The 24,100-nt window shown below is 48.1% G+C and overlaps 2 protein-coding genes across 4 annotated transcripts in view; one reads left to right on the forward strand and one right to left on the reverse strand.

The window, feature by feature from the left end:
* The first annotated feature begins 3,483 nt into the window (after window positions 1-3,483).
* Window positions 3,484-10,659, forward strand: SLC51A (solute carrier family 51 member A). The gene is made up of 9 exons (XM_066621581.1): window positions 3,484-3,518; window positions 4,841-4,935; window positions 6,352-6,506; window positions 7,110-7,183; window positions 7,354-7,512; window positions 7,765-7,876; window positions 8,224-8,370; window positions 8,499-8,604; window positions 10,523-10,659. The coding sequence occupies exons 1-9, from the start codon at window positions 3,484-3,486 to the stop codon at window positions 10,657-10,659; spliced, it is 1,020 nt and encodes a 339-aa protein (XP_066477678.1).
* Window positions 10,660-13,098: 2,439 nt separating this feature from the next.
* The window catches only part of PCYT1A (phosphate cytidylyltransferase 1A, choline), a 28,686-nt gene continuing 17,684 nt past the window's right edge, over window positions 13,099-24,100 (reverse strand). For all 3 annotated transcript variants that reach the window (XM_066620036.1, XM_066620035.1, XM_066620037.1), the window contains exons 8-9: window positions 19,060-19,248; window positions 13,099-18,438 (exon numbers count right to left, since the gene is read on the reverse strand). In XM_066620036.1, the coding sequence (XP_066476133.1) occupies window positions 18,232-18,438; window positions 19,060-19,248 (396 nt within the window). In that variant the 3' untranslated portion in view covers window positions 13,099-18,231. The remainder of the gene's footprint in view (window positions 18,439-19,059; window positions 19,249-24,100) is intronic.

The raw sequence follows: 24,100 nt of genomic DNA on the forward strand, positions 1-24,100 counted from the left end.
ACCAAACTCCCCACTAACCCTGCCAGGTTCGCACAGTAATGAGCATCTCTTCTGCATCTACAAACATTTTTACACAGCAAAGTACAACTTATTGTAGATACAGAATACACAAAGACATTAAACATAAGATCTATCCTACAATAAAACATACCAATGCATGATTTTTAGGCAATTTAGGGTGCAGTCCTAACCCCTTATGTTGGCGCTTTCCAGCACTGGCATAGCGGTGCCAATGGGATATGTGCTGCATCCTGCAGTTGGGTGTCACTCATGGAGGCCTCCTCAAAGCAAGGGAATGTTTGTTCCCTTACCTCGGAGCTGCACTGCCCTTATGTCAGTGCTGGAACGCACCCTTAAGTACTATGCACCCTTAAGTCAGTGCTGAATTGCGCTCTTAAGAACATAAGAAGAGCCCTGCTCAATCAGGCCATAGGCCCATCTAGTCCAGCTTCCTATATCTCACGGTTGCTCACCAAATGCCTTAGGGCCCAATCCTATCCAATTTTTCAATGCCGGTGCAACTGTGCCAATAGGGAATGTACTGTGTGGTGGGGCAGCAGTCACAGAGGCCTCCTTGAGGTATGGGAACATTTGTTCCCTTAGCTTGGGGCTGCATTGTGGCTGCACCAGTGCTGGAAAATTGGATAGGATTGGGCTCTCAGGGAGCACACAAGACAACAAGAGACCTGCATCCTGGTGCCCTCCCCTGCATCTGGCATTCTGATGTAGCCCATTTCTAAAATCCGGAGGTTGCGCATATCCATCATGGCTTGTAACCCGTAATGAATTTTTCCTCCAGAAACTTGTCCAATCCCCTTTTAAAGGCATCTGGGCTAGATGCCATCACCACGTGCTGTAGCAAGGAGTTCCACAGACCAACCACATGCTGAGTAAAGAAATATTTTCTTTTGTCTGTCCTAACTCTTCCCAACACTCAATTTGAGTGGATGTCTCCTGTTCATCCACTTGCCACTACATTTCTGAATTGTTAACAATTCTGTGTTGTACTTAACAAAGCAGTGTGTCAGTCCAGCTGTTTACTTTAAATTGATTATGCCTGAGACTGAAATTATTTTTCAGTTGCTTCTGAATTCTCAGAATATTCCTTTCTTTCCTCTCAGGCTGTGGTGAAAATCCCTGACTACCCCATATTTTTGACCTACAGTGTATCTAGACCTTCCTATCACCCAGGAGGCACCAGTGCAGAGTTCAGTACCCAGGAAGGGCTGCTGAGGGCCAAATCTTATCCAATTTCAAACACTGGTGCAGTTGTGCCAATGCATATGCTGCATCCTGCTGTAGGGGGGCATTGACGGAGGCCTCCTCCAGGTTGGGGAACATTTGTTCCCTTTCCTTAGGGCTGCATTGCAGCTGCACCAGCACTGGAAAGTTGGATAGGACTTGGCTGTGAGTCAATCAAAGGCAGCAGCCCTGTTTGAGCATCTTCCATCTCCCCCAGCTGACCGGCTCTGAGTCAGATCATTGTGCTGTGAAGTCCACTTGATTTCCAAGCCCATTACATTGCAGGGGCTCTTGTGGCCCCAAGGATGCAATCCCACAGGTTATGCAAAGCAGGGTCATGGACCACCTTAGAGCACTTGCCCTGGCCGGTCGTCCAGACGCTGGACACATTGTCACACTCAGCTTGTGGTGTGTGCAAGATGTGTCTGGAAGGACTGTGGTCCTGGGTGAGGCTGAGTGTTTAGGTTAGAGAAAGTACCAATAAGCCGAGTTGGAGTTTTGCTTTATTTTCTGTATCCCCTTTTATCTCCCTGCCGACTGTTGCTTTCGTCATCTGTTCCAACCCATCCACCTGACCCTCCTTCCCCATCCCCTGCTTCAACCAGTGCCTTATTTTTGCCTCTTTCTTCACCCCTTTTGTTTTGGTGTCCCCCCATCTTTTCCATAAAATAGAACTCTTCACTATATTCACCTGCCTGGTCTTTGTTCACTGAAGACAGAGCTGCCTGCCTGTCTTCCCAGACTGCCAACCTTTGCTATTGTCCAGCTTTTGGGGGTACCCTCAGGGATTTGGAGGTTTGCCATCCTTCTGGGTCTCCAAGGCAGTCTCCCTGATTTTCCCTGGGCTTGGGTGTTGGCAGCAAGAACTACCACCTCAGCTGAAACCCAGTTACAGGGTGAGGCGAACTGGAAGTGGGTGCTGGTTGGTAGGCACTGCACCCTGCGCTCCTCTGACTGTTACCACATATGCATAAAACGGTAAGCTTTAGACAGCGCAATGCATTCCAGCACCTCCCCTCTCCCGGAACTATACATCGTGCAACTGCATTCCCCATAGCAGGTTGTGCAGGTTTTTCAGCCCACAATCATTGCTGTACAATAAATGTTTGATTACTGTGCCTAAGAGGCGAAAGGGTAGAGGATACAGTTCCTCCTCTTCCACCTCCTCTCTCTTTGCCCAGCAGACAGAGGACTGCAGCCTTCACAAAGTCCCCACCCAAAGGGGTGTACGTGGCAGCGACATAGCTAGAAGGGCTGCAGAACACTACGTTTTGCAAGGAGCCTCACCACAGCATGCAAGCAGCCTCTCCCCCTCCCCTTTGGAGCCATGCTGGGCACTAGAGCAAAATGGGCATGTATGCTTGGCTCTGAGGGGGAGGGGCTGCTTACATGGTGCAGGGAGGCTCCCTGCAAAACTCAGTGCTTTGCACCCCCTCTAGCTACGCCACTGGTGCATGGTATTCTTGTTGTCGGTTTGGTTGTTTGCTTTCTGGAGGTGGTGTCTGCAATTTCTAAAGCAAATTCTTAACTATAGAAAAGGTGGGTGTTGATGTGCATCTTGTTGGAATTTTAAAAGAAGCCCTTGTGGAGTGTTGGAAAAGAAGAATGGCAATAGGGCTTCATGGTCAGACCAGAGATGCAAGGCAAAGAGTGCCTGATGAAGCCTTCTGTGAAGCCTGGTGCTTGCTCACTTCTAAGTGAAACTTATTTTGATTCATCAAATGAATCGTCTACTTGAGTATTGCTGCTTTTGGGGGCCAACGCAGCCGCCGCCGCCTGCTAACATACTGACTCGATGTAAGGCAGAGTCACATGTTCAGCAATCTCTGTAGGTCTCTGTTCCTGCTTCTGATTTCCTCAGACATTATTAGTCATCATATTCTTGGCCGGTTGCCTGTGCGATGTTGGAAATACCCTCAAAGCGTGATTGCACCCCCTGGCGTTTCCCAGGTCATTGACCAAGAGTATATGCATCCCTTGTGAGTGACAGGGCCCCTCTGTCAATAAACCGGTTGGCACACAGATCAGAGCTGAGATGGGAGAAAAAAGGGCTAGTAAATCAGAGCAAAAGTGTTTGAACTCTAAGTCCCATCCCAGCAGGGCTGAGCTGTAGACTCTGACCTTGCTCTGCAAACAGAGCTTCAGAGGAGACTATTCTGCTGCCTGAGGCCACTGTGCTTCTCCTCTAATGACCAAGGACTGAAAGAGCCCTTGGGAGAAGCTGTCCAGAAGAGAGGAGCCATGGAGCCTTTGGAAGATCTTGCACAAGACCCCAGGTAAGCAGTGCTCCTGTGTGGTCTACTGCCTGTAGCATCCAGTTGAGGAGTATGTACTGAGCTCCCCTCTGAGCTCTGCTCTCTGCCTTGAATGGGACACGAAGGCAGACAAGCCGGGCTATATCCAGTGACAACTTTTCCAGAACTTGGCCCCAGAATCTAGACCTGCATGGAGGCTTGGTCCTGGAATATTTGAAATAAGAATTAGGGCTGTCAATCAATGAAATATTTTGTGGTTAATTCATGTTCTGCCTGTTAACTGATGAATACAACAATGAAATGTTAACAGATTTGTCTGTTCCGATGTGTTGTGTCCTTCTCTGAACATGTATGTAGATTGGCAGAACTGTGTGGGAGCAGATGGTTAAGTAGTTTGGTCCCAAACCATTTGGAATGATGTGCTGTATGCGAAGGAAAGAGAGCATGTGTGAGAGTGGAAGGGCTGCAAGGAAAGGGGGAGAAAGACTGAGTCAGTCCCTATACGGCCAAACTCAAGAGCTGAACACATGGTGTGAGTGGATTGATGCCAAGTAGGGCAGCCACATGCAGCAGTTTTATATATGTTAATTATTGAAAAACTGAACAATGAATGAACAGTGTCTTATTACCCAATAAGCTTGGATAATGTCCTTACTACCATGTGCTGAGGACAGCTGCTTGTCAATCAGTAGACTATCAAACAACTTCTTTCATTCCCTTTCCCTGTGCTTTAGGACACTCATTCCGTCCCTTGCATTCTTTTCAAATTCCGGCTCCTTCATTGGTTTCCTGGGATGCTAGTCTGGACTGGCTTAACCGCATCACGTGCGCCACCACTGAGCACACAGCCTGCCCCTTAATCACAAACCTTATTTTCTTAAGATAGTGTTTTCAGACCATCTGCCTTGAAGGAACCCTTTCCGATTCATCTATCTGACACTGATCTCTTGGAGCTGCAGGGATGTTGCCTCCTCTGAGCTCTGAGGGGTATTTCATTCCAAAACAGGAGAGCAATTCCCAGCAATCAGGAGACCAGCTCCTGTCATTAATGCCCATTAGTGACATGAGAGGCCTTGTGGACCATTAGCAAGCAATCAGCTTTTCAAAAATGGGCTCAGTGCCATTCAAGAGAATCTTTACCGCTGCAGCTGCATGGTTTTCCTGGCAGAAACATGGCTGTTGACGGAGCTCAGCTGAATTTTGTAATGTTGTTAAGGGAGGGCTTGATCTCAGTGGCAGAGCTATCTGGGGGTTCTGGCTTGAGGATGGAGAAAGCTATTCTTCCAGTGGGGATAGAACCCCTAGGGCCCCGCCTGTCACCTGGGCTTTTCCTCTGTCCACAGGTTCCCCCCAGAATTGGTCCATCTGCTGATTCACAATTTCAGTATTCCCGCTGCCTGCTTTTCCAAACCGCCAACTGCCTTGCAGCTGTTTCGGGGTAAGTCCACGATGTTGGGGATGAGTGAAAGGGTGCCCCACCAATAGCCATTTTCTCTGGAATTGCCATCCTTGGTTCACTTGCTTCTTATGGAGAATCCAGACAAGATTGACACAAGTGAATTGCCTTCCAAGGTTTTCTGTATTTTTTCTGAGACCAGGATTGTGGTTTTTTTTGTTTTTTTGCAAAGAAAAAAAAACACAGTATGGATGTGGAAAGTGCTGATGCTCTCTTTCTGGGTTTCTGTGCCTTTAATTAACAGCTTTCTGTTCATTGCAGCTTCAGGGTTAGTGGGGAATTGATCCTGAGCCACCTCTCTTAATTGTCTGAATGTCAGTTGCTGTTCCTGTAGGGGAGAAAGGCACCTGTTTTAGCCAACAATGCTCCCATTGTTGAACCACATCTGAATACTTTGTGATCCAAGATTTATTTATTTGATAAAATTGAAGACTGTAGGCAAGAGACTTGATACAAAATGCTAGATTTTGCAGAACTGTACGCCTCTATATCAGTAGTTCTCAAAGTTTTAGCGCCAGAACCCACTTTTTAGAATGAGAATCTGTCAGGACCCACTGGAAGTGATGTCATGCCCAGAAGTGACATCATCAAGGAATAAAATTTTTCACAATGCTTAGGGCCCAATCCTATCCAATTTTCCAGTGTCGATGCAACTGTGCCCATGCGGCATACACTGTATCCTGTAGTCGGGAGGTAGTCACAGAGGTCTCAAGATACGGGAACATTTGTTCCCTTACCTCAAAGCTGCACTGCAGCTGCAGCAGTGCTGGAAGGTTGGATAGGATTGGCCCCTTAGACTGCAATCCTATCCATACTTACCCAGGAGTAAGTCCCATTTACTATAATTGTTAAAAGCATATACAAAATAGCCTGTCAAAAGTATAGATCTGCAACATTCCCCAAATTATTATTAACAGTATTTATATACCGCTTTTCAACTAAAAGTTCACAAAGCGGTTTACAGAGAAAAATCAAATAACTAAATGGCTCCCTGTCCCAAAAGGGCTCACAATCTAAAAAGATGCAAATGAATATCAGCAGACTGCCACTAGAACAGACAGCGCTGGGGTGAGGTGGGCCAGTTACTCTCCAACTGCTAAAAAAAGGAGCACCCACTTGAAAAAGTGCCTCTTACCCAATTAGCAGGGGTCAAATGCAGCATCAAGTCTTGTTGTTGGCAACCTTCAGTCTCGAAAGACTATGGTATCGTGCTCTGAACGCATCAGTCTACAGGGCGCATCAAGTCTACTATATTAAAAATAAAATAATGAAGTGAATGGGGACCCACCTGAAATTGGCTCGCGACCTACAGTTTGAGAAAGCTTTATATTGTTCCAACACACCTATTCTGAATAGCTTTTTTTAAAAGTAACAACTGCTCATCACCTTTGCTTGCAGAGCAGAGCCCGGTAAATCTTGCCATCACCGGCATGCTGACTCTGCTGACGTTCCTGTCCATCATCATCTTCACGGAAGATGCCATCTACCTCTCTAAGAAGGTCCGCTGCTTCATCAAGATGAAAACCCTCATCTGGAGCAGCTCAGCACCCACCGTAAGTGTCTGTGTCTGGGTGGGAACAGAAAGGTGTATGCCTTGCAACCTAGGCCAGGCCAGGAAGGTGGCCAGATAGAACTCCTGGGAAGGTAGGTGTGCAACTTTCAGGTGGCTCAAAGATGAGCCATTTAAAAGAAATCTCTGGGGCCTTCGTCCCTTTGACAGTTGCAAAGCAGCTAGAAATCTAGAAGGTGAAACTTTTCTCACTAGCGAATTTGCATGCCAGGAAATTACGCCTCTTGAATCAAGCAGGTGTATGAAATATAAGAAAAAAATGTCTGCAACAAGAGGTGCACCTACAAAGGTTAGCCAACCATCCTGGGCTCCCCACATTTGGCCCTCCTCTCTCCCTCTCAGCAATTTTCATTGGAAGTGACATTGGGCCTCTCGTCCTCATGGCTGTAGGGAAAAGAATGTGTGAGTTGCAGCAGGTTCTCTCTCCCAACGAGGAAGGGCTCCAGTCTCTGGGAGAAGCGTTTTGCTGTCCTGCCTGGCTCAGTGTTCCTCCTTCCATGGCTCCTGTTTGCCCACCTTTGGGTCTGTGCGCACATCCCCTTCTGCTGCTGCTGCTCAGCCTGGGCTACCTCCCCCTTTCTGGTAGGTGATCTCCGTGTTCTGCTGCTTTGGACTTTGGATCCCCCGTGCAATGCTGGTGGTGGAGATGGCTATTAACTCGTGAGTATCTCTCTCTCTTGAGAACCTCTTCTTTTGCACAGGGAGCATCACACAAGACACCACCCTTCAATCAGCATGTGGGGATGAGGGGAGGTCTCCTTTCCGGCAGTGGAATGTGTGTGGAGGTGGTCAAAAAGCCTAAGGCTGTTTTTTTCTGGGTTGACTACCAGGTACTTTGCCGTCTGCTTCCACCTGATGATGATGGTCATGGTGGAAGGCTTTGGGGGGAAGGAGGCTGTGCTGAAGGCCTTGAAGGACACCCCTATGAACATCAACACGGGGCCCTGCTGCTGCTGCTGCCCCTGCTGCCCCCGCATCACGATGACTAAGTAAGTGCAAAGCAGCGGGATGGGGTGAGGTGGGTGATGGGCAGGATGGAGAGCCTTGCAGACCAGGTCTGCTGCCTGCCAAGGGGCAGCTTTGTGGTCTGGGAGGCCAGTTCTCATTCCTGGATCAACACTGACCCAAGTGGCACATCCTTTGGAGGAAAGACCAGGCAGTACTCAGTATGGCTGCTTGAGGTCTGTCTGGGATGTGTGACTTTCCGAGGTGCAAACACCCCTCCCTCTTCCTCCCTGCAGGCGAACCCTGAAGCTCTTGCTGCTGGGCACCTTCCAGTATGCCTTCCTCCGGGCCGCTTGTGTCTTTCTGGGGCTAGTCCTGGCCACTGAAGATTTGTATCAGCCAGCTGATGTAAGTGATGATGGCTGTCTTACTCCAGGCAGTCAGTGGGAGACGAGTGTAAGGAGGTCCAATTCCAATTCCAGCCCCTGTGTTCCTTGGCACTTCTGTGACATCTGTCCTTCTCCCTTCTCGTGCACCCGTCAAAGACTCTCTTAGGCAGCAGCTTTTGTGGGACTGGATCCTGAGGCCAACTAGATGTTACTTGAAGCATGGGCAGAGCTTGCTATTTCCTGTGTAGAACTGCAGATGGGGAGTGGAGTGGCACCACAGGTAGAGCATGGTGTGGAGCATGGAAGACCACACCACCATCTTGGGGGAACCTGCTGATTGCACCTCTTTTTCTGTCTCTCAACCAGATTTCAGCCACAAGTGTGGCTCTTTGGATCAATACTTCCCTTGGGGTATCTACTATATTTGCTCTGTGGTCGCTGGGGATCCTCTTCCGGCAAGCCAGAACACACCTAGCCGATCAGAATATGGGGGCCAAATTTGCTTGCTTCCAGGTAATCATTGATTCATTGCCATTTAAGTAGGAAATGAAAGAACAAGATGGCTGACTGTGTCCTGGTCTGGAGCTCCATTTTTCTGGGAAACAGTCAATCAACTTTCTGTCCTGTGCTTCTGGCTTCAGGTTCTCCTCATCTTGACAGCGCTGCAACCTTCCATCTTCAGCATCTTGGCCAATGGTGGCACAATTGCCTGCACCCCACCGTTCTCCTCCAGAGCACGATCACAGCGTGAGTTTATTCCCATCTAGCTGGCCTTAACAAAGAAAGAGAAAGACACTGGACTGTGCTTCAGGAGGAAACTTGGGGCAGCAATAAAAGTTCACTAGCCCCTGTTTAAAAGGCTCATGAAAGAGCAAGGCAGAGATGGAACTGTTGAGAGGCAAAGGAGCATGTTTGCATCTGATGTGTGTGGGCAACACGTCTGGACTGGGAGACAGTTATGGGTAGGCAGACAAGCCAGCCAGGGTTCAAAGAGAGACCCAGCATTGTTGGAACCATAGTTGGAATACCAGGATAGGCGCACACTTTCCTGACCCTAAAGCCAAACACAAACCTGTTTTTCCCTGCCCAGTTGCAAACCCCAAACCCAAGTCTTAGGATAGGAATGATAAAGACACACAATGAGGGCCGTTCACGATGATGTCAGAATAATCTCCAAAACAACTTGGTTCTTCTGACCATTTCATACACAGTGCTGGAACTGCTGCCCAGAGGGAGATGTTTGAACCCTCATTAGATAGAAGGGTCCCCCCAAACTGGAAGCAGCAGCCACAAATGTTTCACTGGCTCTTCAGTCTAGAAAAGAGGTGCCTGAGGGGGACATGATTAAGACATACAAAATTATGCAGGGGATGGACAGAGCGGATAGAGAGACGCTCTTTACCCTCTCACACAACACCAGAACCAGAGGACATCCTCTAAAATGTATTGGGAGAGTTAGGACATACAGAAGCAAATGTTTCTTTACCCAGTATGTCGTTAGTCTGTGGAACTCCTTGACACAGGATGTGGTGATGGCATCTGGCCTGGATGCCTTTAAAAGGGGATTAGACAAATTTCTGGAGGAAAAGTCCATCATGGATTACAAGCCATGATGTGAATGTGCAACCTCCTGATTTTAGAGGTAGGCTATGTCAGAATGCCAGATGTGAGGGAGGACACCAGGATGTATGTCTCCTGTTGTCTTGTGTGCTCCCTGTGGCATCTGGTGGGCCACTGTGAGATACAGGAAGCTGGACAAGGTGAGCCTTTGGCCTGATCTAGCGGGGCTCTTAAGAACATAACAACAGCCTCCAGGGACTATGAGAGGAATTTAAGGGGGTACAAAGTTTCTTCTGGTTCCCTTCCCAAAGGGGGAGGGGGACAATGGGAGCAGGCAGAACGGGGTTTAAATAGGGCAGGGGGAGTATGCTAACAGCCATAGTAGTCTTTGGAGCCCAGGTCTACTTGATGCAGAGCCCTGGTCTACCCAACCATGCAGCACTGGCAGCTAGATATAGTAATATGGAAAACCAAATGCACTCCTAAGTCTCTCTAAAATGTTTGAAATATAGAAAATCAGTTGCAGAAAATTAGCATCATCGTATTTAGGTTCACACTAGAATGGACCAAAATGAACTTCTGCAGCGACTGTAGCCCCACAGCTGTGCCCCTGAGCTCCCATACACTCCTTCGTGGTTATGGGATCCACAAGCCAAAGAGCTACTGTAGCAGGCCAGTTTCCTCCCAGATTTGACACTCTGTTAAGGAGGGTCACGGATGCTTTCCTGGGCCCGGGGTGTACGGCTTTCAGCAGCAGTTAACACTACATGCACATGATTGTACCCCAGCATGCGCAGGCAGTGAGTTCAAGTGAAATAGGAAAGTGTCAGATCCCAGGAACTTTCTGGGCCCCCTCCTTTGGATCCTGGGCCCCCTTTCTGACCCTGGGCCCTGACAGCTCCACTGGATCAGGCCATAGGCCCATCTAGTCCAGCTTCCTGTATCTCACAGCGGCCCACCCTGTGAGATACAGGAAGCTGGACTAGGTGGGCCTATGTCTTGATCCAGCAGGGCTGTTATGTTCTAAAGAGCCCCACTTCTTATGTTCACTGCAGGAGTGTCACAAATGTTTCACCAATTCTTTTCTTTCTAACATTTTGTACAGAGATGAGCGTGCAGGTTCTGATCCTACAGACCTTCATCATGACGGTGCTGATCAGAATGTATTACAGGAAGCCAGATGACAAAGCAGGCTACTACCCTGTTGAATCTCCTGAGAGCAAAGCCGACATCAGCCTCTAAGCAGAACAGAACAGGATCGCAGGCAAGAGAAGTAAGCAACTGCCAGCAGAGATCAGCCCTTGGTTTATGTGCTTTGGACTCTCAAGACGTAACTTTCCACGAAGCTGTTTGCAGTTGTCTGGTGGAGGGGAAAGGAGTGCAGATTTGTGCTGGTTTCCAATAGGTATATTCCACGGACATACCATCTGAACCCATGCCTGAGTATGCCGGCTTCAGAATGACTGCAGCATGAGTAGCTATTCTTAAAATGCCACAGGCACATGGATCTTTCCAACAAGGCATTTCTAATGCGTCCCTCACTGGGATCAGTGACATCAAGGATAGCTGTACGGTCACCAGCCACAGTGTAACTTCCATGTTCAGAAAGAATCTGTTGCCAGGGCAATATAAATGCTATGTTTTTGTTTATTTTTATTTCTTTAAAGGCTGCACCCACTCAACCCTAAATTCTGCAGCACAAAATCCCACCCCAGCTGTCTGCCCTAATTATGCAAATCCTATCCAACTTTTCAGCAGCTGTGTGCAGCCCGAGGTAAAGAAATAAATATTTCCTTGCTTGAGGAGGCCTCTGTGACTGCCCCCCACCCCAGGATGCAGCACACACCCCATTGGCTCTGGAAACTGGATAGGCTTGGGCCCTCAATCTTATGATGGACTGGAGAGGCTCAGTTGTAGAAAATACATATAGTCCATTCAGAGCTGAACAAAGAATTTACACAATAAGAAAAAACTATTCACAGCCGTGGGACTGGTTCCTGCCTCTCTCTTGCTCTAAGCTAGACTATAAATGAGAGTGATTCAGTTCAGCAAACACTTTATCCAGCAAGAGGAGGAAAATATGTGGGGCACTTACTGATAATGCTGCTGACTTCAGTGGACCTGTCAAAATGTGTTGGTGGGTTGGATGTGATCTGTGGATTGCAGGTTATGGATTCCCCCCCCTCCCAAGCTAGGATTAGATGTTCTGACTTGGTATAGGGTAGCTTCTTATGAGATTTCTGTAGGCACCTGGGGCTAGAATGTGTGCTAAAACTATCCCTCTGCAGCAGTGTGGTCACTAACCCTTGGAAACAGGTAAACAACTTGCCCCTCAGCCCAGTTTCCTTGCCTGCATCACTCAGCCTCCAAACAGCAGATCCAACCACACTGGTCGTCTCTGTTAACCCAGGTAAGGGTCAAAGAGGTCCATGATCTCACTGCTACCTTCATGTCAACCTTTGAAGGTGCAGTTCCACCTGAGTCTAAGAGAGGTGCCTTCCAATTCTCTTTCCCTATCTAGCCCCAAAAGATTGGTTAGGTAGCCTTGACTCACTCTTTGGGAGCCTCTAGGTGTGGACTAAACCTTGGCTGCCATTTCTCTCCTAACCCTCATTGCACTTGTCAGCTGTGCGCAAAGAACCCAATACTTTATTCATACCCCAACCAGTCTGAACTAACCCTGGACTAACAGCCAATCAGACTGGGGTGGGGGACACATTCCTATTTGACCTATTAGTCAAACTCATTCCAATCTTCAGGGGAGGAGGTGGATGGGCTGCCAAAGACCATCAGAGTGAGCTGCTGGGCAGGAAAAAAGCCCTAATGGCTCCGCCATCTATCCCAGCACCCCTTTCCCGTAAATCTCATTTCTCCAAATATTGGGTGGAGCTAATTCACCCCCTTCCCCCACTCACTGGAGAGTGGGGTAGCATTTTGGATGATGTGGGCACAAGGACAGGTGGCAGCAGCTTGAGATTGGATCCTCTTTGCACCAAAAGGATGTAAATCCCTCTTGCACTCACTTCTCCAGGCCTTGCCAGGTTCATAAAATCATACAGAATCGTATCATAGAATTATAGAGTTGGAAGGTGCCCAGAAGGCCATCTAGTCCAACCCCTTGCCTGTATCCAGAAGACCTCCTAGAGAATCTCCAGCAGGTGCTTGTCAAGCCTCTGCTTCAAGATTTCCAGTGCGGGAGAATCCACTATCTCCCTTGGCAATCTGTTCCACTGCAGAACCACCCTTAACCATCAGGAATTTTTTCCTGATGTCCAATCAAGAATGTCTTCTCTTGCAGTTTGTACCAGATGGATCTAGTTCAAGCAGAAAAGTCTTTAGCAACACACTTCAAATAAGACATGACCAAATTTGCTTTTCTTTCAACCCCTTCTCTAGCCCATCAAGTGCAGATAATTGATACCTGAACTTCAGACTTCCCCCGTTTCTTTTTCCAGTCTAAGACTCCCACTCAGGTGCAATGGTAGGATGTTTTATAGGCCTGCTGCTCTGCAGATGAACTCCGCTGGGGGGACAAAAGTTTGAGCTTGAGGACGCTGGTTCTTCCAGCTCTGTCACCCACCACACAAGGGGACTGCAACACAGCTCATGTTTGTAACGACTGCTTGGGCAACCAGGAAGGACAAATTAAGCCCCATTTCAAATCAAAAGCAACCTGAAGGGTTTCACATAGAATGACATTTATTTGGCTAAACAAAGAAGCCAACACCTCCCACATCTTGCAACAAATCTGGAACTTAGACAGAGGAAACGGATATAAACATATAGAGAAAGAGGCACAGTCGAAACAGGAGCACACTATCACCTCAGGCTGCCAGGAGCTCCTTCGAGGCAACTCACACCTTTCACAGGTTTTGTCCAGGGCTGGCCGAAGAGCACATGGTGCCTGTGTCAAATGCTGCCCCTCCTTTACCTGGTGATGTGCCAGCCTCTGTTCTTCCCACTCAGTGGCTTGAAAAAAGGAGGATGGGGCTGCAGCAGAAGCACGGAGGGGAGGGTTGGGAAGAACAGCAGCAGTGGAGACTAGTGGGCACCTCCACCAACCTGCTGCCCAGGCAAACTCCTCAGGAGGCTTCACAGACGGACCAGCCCTGGATTTTCTTTTAATGTCTTCATGCCTGCAGTGTACATCCTAACAGTCCTCCATGCAGCCTACAAAATCTTGACCACCATATTATGTAGCTCAAACCATCTCTTAAGAGAACTGGTTCTCAAGCTATTCTAGATTTTCTCTAAGCCTGAGTAAATGCAACAATTTAGTGAGCAAACATTACAGTAAAAAAAAAAAAATGAGACTGGGAAAATTAAAATCCCTTAATTGCTTTTTATTAATACTAGAAACTGGAAAGAAATTAGTATAGATATATCCACTCCTAGTGGACAAGAAAGAAATTTATACTGGATAGTGCCTTTTAATATGGATTCCAAGACTTAAACTGGGTCAATTTAGAAAGAAAAAAAAATCAGGCTTCATGGGCCAACTTATTCCTTAGAGAAGTCTCAATACACACATGGCTGTTAAACATGAATCAAAAGCAGCAACAGGGAAGCGAAATCAAGTGTCAGTGAGAACAGAATACAAAGCAAGGAGGAAGTTTTCAAGTCATTGGATTCTTAGAACCAATATATCCTGCCATAAAATGGTGTCATCAAGTCCACACCACTTCTGTAGTCGCAAAGAGATGATTAAGGTGTTATTAGTGTGGCACGGGGACTGCTTCCATATGCTTCTTAATGTTCAAGGAGGAGTCATGCGGTTGGACGAATAACATGCTTTCTGTAGTGTGGGACTGAGCCACAGGGAAGAAACCGTCCCTGTGGGCAGGGCTCCAACACCACATGAATTATTCTGACAGGGTAATTCCAGGACCATTAACATTCAATTGAGGAGATTTCAAAAAGGATTCGGTTAGTTTCAAATGGCTAGGCTAATGACTAGCACACACTCATTCTCCAGACCGCGGAGCATTTTGGGGACCAGATCCACGCATTCTCCGAACGCAACACAGAAATTACTGAGCTGAACTCGCATCTGCCAAAGACTTCAAAAGGTTCCGCTGAGGGCATGGTGCCAGCTGCAGGAATTGCCATTAAGGTGAAACATCTGCACACATGAAATAAGTGCTAAGACTGCACCAGAATAGGGAAACTGCATTTCACTGATAGGGGCCAGGCGAGATGAATCCTGGCCCTTATCAGTGACATCATGGGATTTTCTGGTATACACACTGTTGCAAAATGTGCCCAGACAAGAATGTTATTGAGATTTGTAAAGGTTGGGGGTGGCTGCAATGGTCCTTCCCATGCACCTTCTGCTAACACTTTGCTATGCTACAGATGAGCCTGCCTGTTTCCCCACCCACCCAACAGTGCTCAACAATTCAGTTAATAAAGGAGTGGTTTTAGCCAACTGCTTCACTCCACTAGCCTCCCCCCCCAACTTGTAGCCTTCTCTTGGTGCAATAAATGGGAACAAGACACTATAAGGGTCTAGCACTCAGATGCCAACACTCAAGCATGAACACTCTTCAAAGCATCTTGCTTGCTGACAGTAGTGCGGGACCAAGATTAATCCAGCCTCCACAAAATCTTTCTGCCAAGCTAACTCCATGATTACTGCTCAATCAGATTGCTCAAATCAGAGAAGCCTTGCAATCTCAGCACTGGACTCCACAATGCAGCACCCATCTGCTTGCTATGCCACAACACCGTTTTCCACTGGCAAACCCTCATCATCAATGCTGACTCATGCTGGTGTCCTTTCAGAACCATTAGATTCACCCAACAATCTGACAGCCTGCACATGACTTTCTGCCACAGAAAACTAAGCGAACCAATTCATGTGAAGTGGAAGAGACACCAGGAGGTAACTTTCTTTCTCAGTATCCCAGTGGAAAACTATCTTGCAGAAAAGACCCCCGGGGGTAAAACCAGGAGTTTCTGAGAGTGGGGAGGAAAGAAGATAAATCATTTATTCTCTGTCTTTTTTCTTGGTGTGCTCAAGTTTCCCCACATCATGGACTCTTTCAGAAGATAATTTTATAGTATGGATACAGATGAGAAAGTCTTTCAGTGGCAACTCTTCCTCCCTCCACAAAATGCTCAGGAATCAGCTGCCTAATGTGCAGATATTGGGGGACACACATCTTAACTCCTTGAAGGAGAGAAAAAAAAGTTCAATACATGTCTGGAGAGAAAAACAAGCATCCATTCACAAGTGACAAAGCCATGCATCTCCAGGATATTTCTTTCCATGGGGGTGGGCGGGGGGGACAGACTGCAGGTAGTCATACAGTCTCAAGCCTGAGACACCCGATACCGAGTGCAAAGCTGAGACCTGGTTCTCACTGATCAACCTGTGTCTGGGCAACATGTCTTCACACTGCACCACTCAGCAAGTGGAGGCTCACATGAAGAAGACTCCACACACATGCAAAAATTCCAGCTCACAGAAAACAGGCTGTCAGCAAGAAGGGTTCCTCTGGGACCTTTTCACGAGCATGAAAGTTCATGCTCATGAACTTTCTGCAAGCCCCACCTGCAGCCCGAAGTGGTACACCCGGTAGATAGCTTTATCGCTGTGATGGGAAGTAGGTGTGTCCCTCCCTGTTCAGGGACCATATTGCTCCAATCCAGAAATAACCTCCAAACAGGAAAGTGCATGCATACCCAAAGGTCTAATGTGCAACACTGGAAAAAAAACCCCAGCATTATGGGCCCCTGGAGAGGGACAAGCATGATGAAGCATGCAAATGAAGGCAGCCCTTTTCTCTGGCTTGAAAGTTTATTTTGAGGAGATGGCAGCTTTCAAATGTTCTAGTCTTAATTGTCTAGAAATTTTGCCTTGGGGTGTGTGTGCCTGTTTAATTTGAATCTTTGTCTTTTCATTTGTATTTATAATCTTGCTTGTATATATTTTGCACTTCATATAAAAATAATTTTTCAAGTGAGAGACATGCTGCACCCCTCGGACTTTCAGGACAAGCCTGTTTTCCACCATGTAGATTATCTTTTTAGCTGAAAACCATGACTCATGAACCGCCTTAATATACACCCAACCATGCTCAAGTGCTGCTGACATGGAATTTAAAGACAAAACGGGGAGCATCAGAGGTAGCCCCTTGGGCACCCCAAACCTAGAGATAACCCACTCACGGACAAAGCGACAGTGCCGACAGTTAAATCTGAACATTTATTACTATTAATAACAAAAGCCAACAGGAACAGTCTCCCCAGGGAAGAGGATGTAAGAGCAACCGTTTCATGGGAGGCCAATTCAGGCCCTGCGTGAGTCGGAGCCAACTGCTGGCCAGACTTGCATTTAACGCACAGAAGATTTGATGTGTAAACAACACCTGTTTTTCACCCTCAGCTTGGATCTGCCCTGTTGGACTTCTTGGGGACACAGAACACATACAGCAACATTTTAAACAATGGGTCTGTTTCCCTTTTGCCACAAAGTTCAGGTGACGGGTCCCTGGCCACCCAGCATTTATCATACCAACACAGATAGACAGACGAGAGAAGACCCACATGGATAGACATACAGACAACGATACATGCACCACTCTGGAAAACAGGAGTGACAGTGAGAGACGGTGGCGGTGAGAAGGAAGAGTTACATCTTGGGCAGGCTCCAGGCAGCAATGACTCAATAGCAACAACAGGCATCACAAAAGGAGATATGAGCTCTTGCAAAAAAGAACACGTACCAGGGTGAAGAGACTATTCTGATGACTTCCCAAACGCCTTTGGTTTTGCTACCCTACAGGAAATGCCGGACAGATGCAAGACTTCAGAGATCTGACCCTGTTCTCTGGGTCCCCCAATGCCACAAGTGTGGCCAACTCAGCCTCACTCTGGCTTGCAATGCAATCCTATTTCCCAAGTGACAGGCAGTGCCAGTTGGAGATCCTCATCTAATACAGGAGCAAGCAACTTCCTTTGTGTCATGGGGCTGCTTTCGATGCTTCCGTCACTACATCCTACTGGGCATCTACAAGGGGCCTGAAGCAGACTTCGCCCCACTGACACCAGTTTGTGGGCTGCAGTAAGTTTAGATTTTGTTTTTCCAATAACAGGAAAGGCAGGAGGACATAGAGCCCAACAGCAACACTGGTCAGTGTGAATCTGTTGGCAATCTACTGATTTGTACAGCTCCTCCTAATTTATGCTTGTGGACTAGCAACATGGGAACTGCAAGGAACTCACACCTGCTCTGCCAACCTGAGAACCAAAGCAGTATTTTATGCTTCCCCAGCCTGCAGTCATCAGTCTTTTTCAGGCTTTACAGCTTGCCTGCTGTATTATATCCTCCGTTGCCCCAGAGACTTGGAAGGTCCTGAACTGGAAACTGCCTGCTGGAAATCACCTTGGGGCAATAAAGGAGCTGGCAGGAAGTGGGGGTTCCAAAGGCCAGGCTGGGGTCCATCTCTGTCATGCCAACCACCAACCAGGACAAATCAGTTTAGTGATATTGGCTAAATTTAAAATAATGCTTTCACTTTAAAATAAAAGAGCCACCATACCCTCTTCTTTCCCCAAGAAACCAACAGAAAATAAGTGATAAAAAGGGGAAGGGGGGAAGTGGAGGCCACCAGAGAAGCCTGCAATGTGCCCTGTCTCCCCGGCCAGCGCTCCTGTGGTGAGAGTCAAATGCCTGCTGGCTGGCCGCAGTGACAGATCCAGCCTCTTAGCCCTTGCTCTCTGATGCTCACGGGTGCTTCGCTGCACTGTCTGGAGGCAGGATTCGCCAGTTCAGTGCTTGCAGGATTCCCCTCTTCCTAGGGCAGGTCCTCAGTCCTCCTCGTCCTCACTGATGTCATAGGTGATTGTCGACTTGTTCCGGGAGAGGTTGGCTGGGGACGAGGGGGGTGTCCTGGCAGTGAAGGGCCAGCGGAAGGACGGGGAAGGTGAGCGGTCATGCGTTGGGCTGCTGCTTGGGCTCTGCTTGGGGCTGATGGCCTGCAGCATTCGGCCCTTGCCTTCCTTCAACATGTGCTTCTGGAAAAGGGGGGAAAAAGGATGGTGTCAGATGGTTTTCTTGCAAAGCCATTTCTTCACCCTTGAATTTTATTCATTAAAAACACACACAGAAGCAAAGGCTTCTTCACAATTCTAATTCCAAGGTGCTTCAGTGCATGACAACCATATCCAAGCCCCAGGTGTCTCAAGAGCTGGTGTAGCGAGAGTGCTGGGCTTAAAATAGGCAGGCAGGAAACAAGCACAGCCAGTCACTGCTCACCTAAGCCCAGCACTGTTTATCCTGGCAGCAGCTCTTCATGATCCCAAGCACAGAAAGACCCTTCCCAGCCCTTCTGCTGAAGATGCTGCCAGGGAAAGAACCCGGAACCTTCTGCATGCAGAGCAGGAATGGGGTCCTTTTACATGCAAACATGTGGAGCTGCCTTGTATGGAGTCAGATCATTAAGCCGAACCACCCTCCCCATGTGCAGGGCCTGCAATCCTGGGTACAAGTGAGTTTATCAGAGTGCAATATGAGTAGGGAAAGGGGGCATAGCTAGATTCAGTAAGAAATAAGAGGAAACCCTAGGGAAAATCAGTGCATACAAGGCCTTAAAATGGGTGGAGGGGGTGGGGGTCTGGAACCAGTCGCCTCATTACCAAAGCTCCTTCGGGACCAAACATCTCCAGGAAATTGCCAATGAATTCACGGGATTTCTCTTCCCATTTCTGAATGAGATCAATGCTTTTCTCCTCCACTTTCTGGACAAACTCCTTGGATTTCTCTTCCACATCCTTCACCCTCTTCTTCACTTTGTCCACACGCTCTTGCAAGTGGTATTTTTTCTCCTGAAAAAGTAGTTTCAGGCAGATTACATCATCATCAGGTAGATTACAACGCTAGTGCTCCCCCAGCCTCGTGATATTCAGGATGGAACAGAGTCTGTCACATGGAAGACCCACGTTCTGTATACAAAAACACTTTGTTCTGTCATTGGGACAGACTGCGACCAATGAAACACCCACAAAATGAATGCAACATTGGGATTTCACATTTAGGTTCTTCTGAAAAATTTGTGGCTATGGGAAGCAAGGAAGCACCAGGGAAGATGGCAGATTCTGGAAGGTACAAAGTTGTTCTCAGGGAACGCGTCCGCTCCCTTGAAGCCTTGGTGGCCGACCTGGAGAAGCGCAGGCAGCCAGAGGAGGACCGTGGGGAGACTTCCGGGGACGATCAGGCTTCGTCCCAACCTCAGGCGTGCAGCTCCTCGGCTGCCCGGGTGGGAAGTCTCGGGACTGGAGGACGTCATCCTGGAGAGGAGGGAAACAATCCCCTAGGGGGGATCCCTTCTCCAGGGGATGGGCCCGTATCCGAGCGCACTCGGGATACTCCTCGGCGGGAGGGGGGTCGGGGGCTTCTTGTAGTGGGGGATTCGATTATTAGAAACATAGAGAGGGGGGTTTGCGACGGATGTGAGGATCGCATGGTGACTTGCCTGCCTGGTGCGAAGGTTGCGGACATCACTTCTCGTCTAGACAGGCTAGTAGACAGTGCTGGGGGAGAGGTAGCGGCTGTGGTGCATGTCGGCACCAACGACGTGGGCAAATGTAGCTGGGAGGTCCTGGAGGCCAAATTTAGGCTTTTAGGCAGGAAGCTGAAAGCCAGGACCTCAAAGGTAGCGTTCTCTGAAGTGCTACCTGTTCCACGCGCAGGGCCAGCTAGGCAGGCGGAGATCAGGGGTCTCAATGCGTGGATGAGACGGTGGTGTAGGGAGGAGGGGTTTAGATTCGTTAGGCACTGGGGAACGTTTTGGGACAAGCGGGGCCTGTACAAGAGGGACGGGCTCCATTTGAACCAGAATGGAACCAGACTGCTGGCGCATAACATTAAAAAGGTGGCAGAGCAGCTTTTAAACTGATCCCTGGGGGAAGGCCGACAGGAGCCGAGGGGCATCCGGTTCGGGACTCCTCATCCCTATGGGATGAGGATGGGGAGGTTAGAGAACAACAAGACAAAGGCAGGGTAGGAGAAGAAATTGGGAAAGGTAGGGTGATGGGATGTGATAGACGGTTTGGCACAATGAGAGGATGCGGGGACAAAGGAGCGAATAAGCAGCCCATCCTGGGGCATTCCGTGTATAAATGCTTTTATGCAAATGCCCGAAGTCTACGAGCAAAGGTGGGAGAACTGGAATGTCTGGTGACAAGGGAAAATATTGACATAGTGGGCATAACGGAAACCTGGTGGAATGCGGAGAATCAGTGGGATACCGCAATCCCGGGCTATAAACTCTACAGGAGGGACAGGCAGGGGCGTGTTGGAGGTGGGGTGGCCCTTTATGTTAAGGAAGGGATAGAATCCAGCAAAGTAGAGATTGAAGGTGGGTCCGACTCCACCGTAGAATCTCTGTGGGTTAAATTACCAGGCTTGAGCAGCGATGTAATACTGGGGGCGTGCTATCGTCCTCCAGACCAGAAATCTAATGGGGACCTTGAAATGAGGAAACAGATCAGGGAGGTGACAAGGAAGGACAGGGTTGTAATCATGGGGGACTTCAATTATCCTCATATTGACTGGGTCAATTTGTGTTCTGGTCACGATAAGGAAACCGGATTTCTTGACGTGCTGAATGACTGTGGCTTAGATCAGCTAGTCAAGGAGCCCACCAGAGGACAGGTGACTCTGGATTTAATTTTGTGCGGTACGCAGGACCTGGTTAGAGATGTAAACGTTACTGAGCCATTGGGGAACAGTGATCATGCTGCGATCCGTTTTGATGTGCACGTTGGGGGAAGAATACCAAGCAAATCTCTAACAAAAACCCTTGACTTCCGACGGGCGGACTTCCCTCAAATGAGGAGGCTGGTTAGAAGGAGGTTGAAAGGGAGGGTAAAAAGAGTCCAGTCTCTCCAGAGTGCATGGAGGCTGCTTAAAACAACAGTAATAGAGGCCCAGCAGAGGTGTATACCGCAAAGAAAGAAGGGTTCCACTAAATCCAGGAGAGTGCCCGCATGGCTAACCAGCCAAGTTAGAGAGGCTGTGAAGGGCAAGGAAGCTTCCTTCCGTAAATGGAAGTCTTGCCCTAATGAAGAGAATAAAAAGGAACATAAACTGTGGCAAAAGAAATGTAAGAAGGTGATAGGGGAGGCCAAGCGAGACTATGAGGAACGCATGGCCAGCAACATTAAGGGGAATAATAAAAGCTTCTTCAAATATGTTAGAAGCAGGAAACCCGCCAGAGAAGCGGTTGGCCCTCTGGATGGTGAGGGAGGGAAAGGGGAGATAAAAGGAGACTTAGAGATGGCAGAGAAATTAAATGAGTTCTTTGCATCTGTCTTCACGGCAGAAGACCTCGGGCAGATACCGCTGCCCGAACGGCCCCTCCTAACCGAGGAGTTAAGTCAGATAGAGGTTAAAAGAGAAGATGTTTCAGACCTCATTGATAAATTAAAGATCAATAAGTCACCGGGCCCTGATGGCATACACCCAAGGGTTATTAAGGAATTGAAGAATGAAGTTGCAGATCTCTTGACTAAGGTATGCAACTTGTCCCTCAAAACGGCCACGGTACCAGAAGATTGGAGGATAGCAAATGTCACGCCTATTTTTAAAAAGGGAAAGAGGGGGGACCCGGGAAACTATAGGCCGGTCAGCCTAACATCCATACCGGGTAAGATGGTGGAATGCCTCATCAAAGATAGGATCTCAAAACACATAGATGAACAGGCCTTGCTGAGGGAGAGTCAGCATGGCTTCTGTAAGGGTAAGTCTTGCCTCACGAACCTTATAGAATTCTTTGAAAAGGTCAACAGGCATGTGGATGCGGGAGAACCCGTGGACATTATATATCTGGACTTTCAGAAGGCATTTGACACGGTCCCTCACCAAAGGCTACTGAAAAAACTCCACAGTCAGGGAATTAGAGGACAGGTCCTCTCGTGGATTGAGAACTGGTTGGAGGCCAGGAAGCAGAGAGTGGGTGTCAATGGGCAATTTTCACAATGGAGAGAGGTGAAAAGCGGTGTGCCCCAAGGATCTGTCCTGGGACCGGTGCTTTTCAACCTCTTCATAAATGACCTGGAGACAGGGTTGAGCAGTGAAGTGGCTAAGTTTGCAGATGACACCAAACTTTTCCGAGTGGTAAAGACCAGAAGTGATTGTGAGGAGCTCCAGAAGGATCTCTCCAGACTGGCAGAATGGGCAGCAAAATGGCAGATGCGCTTCAATGTCAGTAAGTGTAAAGTCATGCACATTGGGGCAAAAAATCAAAACTTTAGATATAGGCTGATGGGTTCTGAGCTGTCTGTGACAGATCAGGAGAGAGATCTTGGGGTGGTGGTGGACAGGTCGATGAAAGTGTCGACCCAATGTGCGGCGGCAGTGAAGAAGGCCAATTCTATGCTTGGGATCATTAGGAAGGGTATTGAGAACAAAACGGCTAATATTATAATGCCGTTGTACAAATCGATGGTAAGGCCACACCTGGAGTATTGTGTCCAGTTCTGGTCGCCGCATCTCAAAAAAGACATAGTGGAAATGGAAAAGGTGCAAAAGAGAGCGACTAAGCTGATTACGGGGCTGGGGCACCTTCCTTATGAGGAAAGGCTACGGCGTTTGGGCCTCTTCAGCCTAGAAAAGAGACGCTTGAGGGGGGGACATGATTGAGACATACAAAATTATGCAGGGGATGGACAGAGTGGATAGGGAGATGCTCTTTACACTCTCACATAATACCAGAACCAGGGGACATCCACTAAAATTGAGTGTTGGGCGGGTTAGGACAGACAAAAGAAAATATTTCTTTACTCAGCGCGTGGTCAGTCTGTGGAACTCCTTGCCACAGGATGTGGTGCTGGCGTCTAGCCTAGACGCCTTTAAAAGGGGATTGGACGAGTTTCTGGAGGAAAAATCCATTATGGGGTACAAGCCATGATGTGTATGCGCAACCTCCTGATTTTAGGAATGGGTTAAGTCAGAATGCCAGATGTAGGGGAGAGCACCAGGACGAGGTCTCTTGTTATCTGGTGTGCTCCCTGGGGCATTTGGTGGGCCGCTGTGAGATACAGGAAGCTGGACTAGATGGGCCTATGGCCTGATCCAGTGGGGCTGTTCTTATGTTCTTATGTTCTTATGTTGTTCCCAACTATTTTAAGCTGCTGACTTCTCTAGATTCTGATATTCAAGCAAATGCAGCACCTCCCTTCAGAGATTTTCTCCCCAACTGCAAACACTGTTTTTGCAGTGCTCACATGTCAAACTGTGTATCAAATTCAAAATCTGGAGCAGAATTCAGTGTCCCAAGGTCCTAGCAGTGTTTCCTTTTTCCTTTTGAAAAGTGAGACTCTAGTCTTCTATGTGAAGTGACATGCCTCACACCCGCCAGCAAGACACTGTTCTAAACTACTTGAACTGGTTACCCCAGCAGGCCTAACAATCAGAGAAAATTCAAGTTGGAAGGAATTTTGGAGGCCTTCTAACCAACTGCCTGCTCAGCACCAGTGACAAAAATGTCCCACCCAGATTTTGCTTAAAAACCTCCAATGAGGAAGAGCCCACTATTGAACAAGGCAGACTGTTACAGTGCCAGACCACCCTTAGGAAATTCGAGCCTAAATCTATGACTCAACAGTTTCAAGCAACTGGTTCTAGTCCTGCCCTCAGAAGCCACAAAGAGCAAGTCCTCCCCTTCTTCTGACAGCC

This window comes from Tiliqua scincoides, chromosome 3 (assembly GCF_035046505.1).
Source record: "Tiliqua scincoides isolate rTilSci1 chromosome 3, rTilSci1.hap2, whole genome shotgun sequence".
In the NCBI taxonomy this organism is placed as follows: domain Eukaryota; kingdom Metazoa; phylum Chordata; class Lepidosauria; order Squamata; family Scincidae; genus Tiliqua; species Tiliqua scincoides.